Consider the following 5,714-nt stretch of genomic DNA (forward strand, 5'->3'; position numbering starts at 1 on the left):
TGTTTTTAGGTTCTCCCAGTTGAACTCTAGTTCCTGTCTGTAAGTGGGTCCTTCGTGGATCCACCAAAGGTCGGCCTCGTGTCCGAAGTAGAACGAGGCTATCTCTACATGATGTTCTTCTGGACACTCTACCAATCCAAGGATTTTGTCGAAAGTCCGAATCCATTCTTCGAGAATTGCGGGGTCCTCTTCCCTCGAGAATATGGGTGGCCGATGGTTTGAGACTTGTTAGGCGATTTCTGAGTTTGTGTTTGGCTGTGGTGGTGGTTGGTTGTTGTTGCGGAGTGCTACGTCGCTTAGTGTTTGGGTGACCCGAGTTAGTTGTTGTAGAGTCTAAGCCAGGGGATCCTGTGTGGTGGGTTCAGGGGTCCTTGATTGTCTTCTGTTTGGTGCCATGTCGTCAGTCTACAGGGCCAATTTTTATTGTAATGATGAGTTAGTGTGTTGTACCCTTACCTTGATGTGATAAGCGAAGGGGGAAATTCTTTAAATTAATAAGGGATAAAGTGACGGAAGGTTATGTGATGATAGGTAGGCTCACAATCTCACCGCGCGTCCTAAGATTCCTGAATCCTATATTCCTAAATGCCTAGAGTTCAAGCCTAATGTCCTAAAGTCTGGTCTTAAAAGTCTTATCCTAGGGTCAAACTTAGGCTATGATACAATTTGTAACACCCTGAAAATTTTAAAAACTTTTGATCTTATAATAGGAAAATAATTCTATTAATTTAATCCCAACACAGAGCATACTAATCATTAATGTCTGGGGTGCTATGCCACACCTGAGCAGGAGAACTCAGGTGTACAGGCTATACAAACTAAATATCCTCGAAGCAACGTCAATACATCATCAAGGCACACATGCCGAAAGGAAAACTAACTATCTAAGCAAAGGTCATCTAGCGCGCTTGATAAGTGCTTAATTGTCTATATTTTCCCCCCTTTCACTAAGCCATTTTGCTTATAGATCATTCCAAATTTCATGAGATTATGATTAAATTGTGTTATTTTGCAAGGAGTTTTGTTTGGAAACGAAGATGAGTATTTTCAGGCATTTTGGTGGACATTGGAGTCAAATGGAGCATTTTGGATGCATTAGGAGTCCATGGGAGCCAAGGAGAAGCTATGGAGATGGGCAAAACACTTCCAAGGAAGCCTAAGGGTGGTGCTTTGAATGGTCTTGGTCATTTGAGCAAACCAAAGCAAAAGAGAAGCAAAAGATCAATGCATTGCAATTCCCGACCTGCACGTCGACGTCATAGTATTTTGATCATATCTCGAGCTACAAATTTCCAATTGAAGTTATTTTTTTGTCATTGGAAAGATAACTTGAAGGGCTACAACTTTGATTCAAGCACCAAAGGCTAATTCAAACGTTTAAAGGGTGAAAAATGACCTAGAAGACAGATTCAGTGCACAGGCAGTGCACACTGCCTCGTGCCCACGGGTCTGGCCACGCCCGTGGCCACACCCGTGGCCACTGGGCAGTACACACTGCCTTTCTGGCCACAGGTGAAGCCACGCCCATGGCCACACCCGTGGCCAGGCCTCTGCAACTTTTCTCAGCTCGTTTTTGCTCATTTTAAAGGGGATTTTTGACCCCAAAAACATATCTTTCACTTCCTTTCATTTTCCTTTCATTTCCTTTCATTTCCTTTTATCTTCTTAGCTTAGATTAGTCTAGTATTTCATCTCTAACTCATCTACAAAGCTTGTAATCATGGATTGGAGTGGGATTCAACCACAAAATCTTCATCTTCAATAGAGGAGTTTCTTACTCTTCTTTTTAAGCTTTTGTGCAATGTTTATGATACTTTCTTGTGCTTTGTTGTTATTTATGCTTATGAAGTGTGAGTAGTTCGTTTTTGGGCTTGGATTAGGGTGATATTTCCAACCTAGATGCTAAATAGGTGATTATTGCATAAGGGGGAAGAACCCTAACCTAGGGTTCATTTGTTTGAGTTGGTTTTATGTTGAATCTTGCTAATATTTGGTACGTAACTCTTATTAGCTTGCTTTTGGATAGTTCTTCTCCACAATGAAAGTTGGGGGAAGAACTTAAGCCTCACCTTTCTCAAATCCCATTTTCCTTCTATGAAAATAGGGAAGAATTGGGGGCCTAAATGCTTATGTGCTTTAAGAGCTAGGAATTGATACACCACGAAAGTGGGGCAATCCTTACTCTAATCCTTGTTCTTTAGCTTATGAAAATGGCTTTAAGCTAGGATTTTTATGTGCTTTGCCCTTATGTTCCCTTGGTTGATGTTCTCCCCTAATCCCTAAGTTGTTAAAGCATCTAGAAGACAACATCCCCTAATTTGAGCTCATCTTTTATCATTGTGTTTACTTGTGTTTAAATTGCATTGTCTTAACTTGATTTTTAGCCTTTAATTGTTGACTTTACCCAACCATGAACTTGAATTTGCTTGGATTCTTGTGGGCTCCAATACTTTGGTGCCTAGAATTTTTGTTGTCACTCAAGTACGTGCCATAGTCCCAATCCCTTGCGGAACGGCAATTTACACCCGTTACTCACCATCTCTTTCCCGTACATCATCTTTTTGGCGCCGTTGACGGGGATTGGTTTATTTGGTTGTATTGTGTGATTGCTTTTTCTTTCTAGCATTAGAGTTAGTGAACTCGAAGGAGATCAAGTTTTTATTTTCTTTTGTTAATTTGTTTTAAATTGTGACTAAGTGCTTCCAAAGTTGCCTTTGCTTGAGTTTGGTTGTAGGTACTTCTCTTGGTGCATGCAAACTAGGTCTAAAGGGAGCCAAGACCTTCACCCTTTCAACCAAGAACTCTCTAGGGAGCTAAGGAGACAAAGAAGAGACTTGCTCGGTTGGTTGAAGGAGTTTGAATCATTGGAGATAAACATGGAGACGGGTGACACTAGCAATCCCGGTCAAATCTCACCCAATGATACAAGCACCCAACATAGCCCGAGACAAGGGGAATTCAATGAAGCTCATACTAATGTCTCACAAGTGCCAATTGCTCCCGTTCAATTACCAGCACAAGACTTCATGGCAAATCCTAATGCCAATCCTTATGTTGGAGGAGGAATGGGGTTTCCACAAGGTCAATACCCATTTTATCCTAACATGAATCAAGGGGGCATTCCTCAAGGCTATGGGCAACCTCAACAACAACAAGGTCAAGGGGTTGGTATGCAAAATCTTCTTCATCAAATGCACCCCAACTTTGCCAATCCTATGTTCAACATGCCTCAAAACTTTCCACAAGGAGTTCTTCCTATTTTTTTATCAAGGTGTTCCACAAAGACAACCCATGGCGGCCCATCTAGCTCCGGAGTTTGAAGAAGAGGATTGCATTGTTTACCCGGGGGTGGATGCCAACAATTTTGAACTCAAGACTTTTCTTATCCAAATGGTTCAAGCCAATCAATTTGGAGGTTCAAGGGTTGAGGATCCTAAGGCTCATGTTGTCCACTTTGATCGGATTTGCCAAACAATCAAGATGAATGGGATTCCTAGTGATGCAATCAAGTTGAGGCTATTCCCTTTTTCATTGAGAGACCAAGCATTGAGTTGGCTCAATTCCTTTCCGGCCAACCATTTCACAACTTGGGAACAACTTTACAAGGCCTTCATGCAAGAGTATTGCCCTCCTTCCAAGGCCGCCAAATTGAAGAAACAAATTCAAAATTTCCAACAATTTGGAAATGAGAATTTGTATGAAGCTTGGAAAAGATTTAAGGAGTTGAGAAGACAATGTCCAAAGAATTTGCTTACTCCGGGGGATTTCATCTCATCCTTTTATGAGGGATTGTTGGATAGCTCAAAAACCATTCTTGACACATCTTCATTTGGAGGCATTTTTATTGATATGGGTCCGGAGTATGGGGAACAATTGATTGAGAGGATCACTTCTAACACGGCATATTGGTATAATGAAAGAAGTGACCCACCCAAGAAAGAAAAAAACGCCGGGATGTTTGAGGTTGAAGAGAAGATGGCCATGCAAGCTCAATTGGATTCAATTCAACACATGCTCAAGAATATGATGCAAGCTCCGAAGCAAAATGTGCAAGCGGTGACTCAAACTCCTCCTCAAGTATCTTACATGTCTACTCCGTATTCCTTGCCACAAGCTACTTGCAATTCTCCCGGTTCTCAAAGTATGGCACTAGTAGCTTGTTGTGCCATATGTGGAGGAGCTCATGCTTCTCAAGCTTGTCAATTGTTAGATCCTAGTGGCCAATGCTCTTTATCAAACATGGAGCAAGTGGATATGATTGGGTATTCTAGACCCCAAAACCAAGGGCAAGGATATGGAAATTATGGTCAATAAGGAAGGAATCAATTTGGGTCTTCTTGGAACAATCAAGGTGTGCAAGGAAGGAATCCACCTCCGGGTTTTCAAGGAAATCAAGGAAATAGAGGTGGAAATCAATTGAATCAACAATGGAGAGGAAATCAAGGACATGGAAACAATCAAAATCAACAAGGATCCTCTCAACCTTCTCAAGATGTGGACATGAAGACATTAATGAACATGATGATGTCTCAAATGTCACAAATTAGCAAGTTGCAATCTCAAGTGGAGAATCTACAAGCCCAAAATCAAGGAGGAGGCAATCAAGGGTCTACACAAGCCTCATCTTCTAGTGGTAGACTTCCGGCTAACACCGAAAATCCTAGAAATCATGTCAACGCCATCACCACTAGAAGTGGAAAATCTTTGAAAGATCCACCCTTTCCTTCTAATGATCTTACAATTGAAGAAGATGTTGAGAAAGATGAAGATGAAGAAAGGCCAAATGAAGAGGAAATTGAAAAAATTCTTGAAAGTGAAAATGATGATGAGCCTCTAATTCAAAGAAACAAGTCAAAAGGGAAGGAGCCAATTCAAGAAGGAAACAACTCAAGTAAGAAGAATGTGAACAAGGGCAAGCAAATAGATGACTCGGTGATTCCTTGCAACTTGTTGCCATTTCCACAAAGGTTGTGGAAAACAAAAGAAACCGAGAGAGAAACCAAGTTTAAAACAATGCTTGATAAGTTGGAGATTTCTATGCCCTTTGTGGAAGCCATTACTCAAATACCTTCATACAAAAAATTCTTGAAGGATATTTTGAGTAACAAGAAGAGATTGGAGAAGAGTGCGTTGGTGGACCTTAGTGAGGGAGCTTTGACATGTGCCGTTCTCCAAAAGAATTTGCCTCCCAAGTTGAAGGATCCGGGAAGCTTTTCTATCCCTTGCATTGTAGGAGGATTTGTGGTGAGCCGTGCTTTATGTGATCTCGGGGCTAGTGTGAGCCTTATGCCATACTCTCTATGCAAGAGGCTCAATCTTAGAGAGCCCAAGCCCACTACCATGACACTCCAAATGGCGGACCGTTCCATCAAGCGCCCGGTGGGAGTTCTTGAAGATATCCCGGTCATGATTGATCAATACTAAATCCCGGGAGATTTCGTGATTCTTGACATAGAGGAGGATGCCAAGGTTCCAATAATCCTTGGTAGGCCATTTCTAGCCACCGCCGGGGCAATCATAGATGTCAAAAGAGGGAAGCTTGTGATGGAGGTAGCCGGCCATAAAATTGAGTTTGACATCTTCAAGATGGCCAAACACCAACCTTCTTACATTGATGAGTGCAACATGGTGGAAGCCATAGAAGAATGTGTTGGAGAGGTGCTTGGGATTGGAGGAGATAACCAAGGAAGCTCTCTTGTGGGAAATTTCTTTGA

The 5,714-nt window shown here is 41.8% G+C and overlaps 1 protein-coding gene across 1 annotated transcript; it reads left to right on the forward strand.

Moving 5' to 3' along the window:
- The first annotated feature begins 4,500 nt into the window (after nucleotides 1-4,500).
- Nucleotides 4,501-5,424, forward strand: LOC109189640. The gene has a single exon (XM_019340254.1). It carries the CDS (start codon nucleotides 4,501-4,503, stop codon nucleotides 5,422-5,424), a length of 924 nt encoding a protein of 307 aa, XP_019195799.1.
- Nucleotides 5,425-5,714: the final 290 nt, after the last annotated feature.

This window comes from Ipomoea nil, unplaced genomic scaffold, assembly GCF_001879475.1.
Source record: "Ipomoea nil cultivar Tokyo-kokei standard unplaced genomic scaffold, Asagao_1.1 scaffold1562, whole genome shotgun sequence".
Taxonomy (NCBI): Eukaryota; Viridiplantae; Streptophyta; class Magnoliopsida; order Solanales; family Convolvulaceae; genus Ipomoea; species Ipomoea nil.

Bases quoted from the DNA above. Each gene is read 5' to 3' on its own strand.
- LOC109189640 (XM_019340254.1), top strand. From the start codon at position 4,501: ATGAAGACATTAATGAACATGATGATGTCTCAAATGTCACAAATTAGC.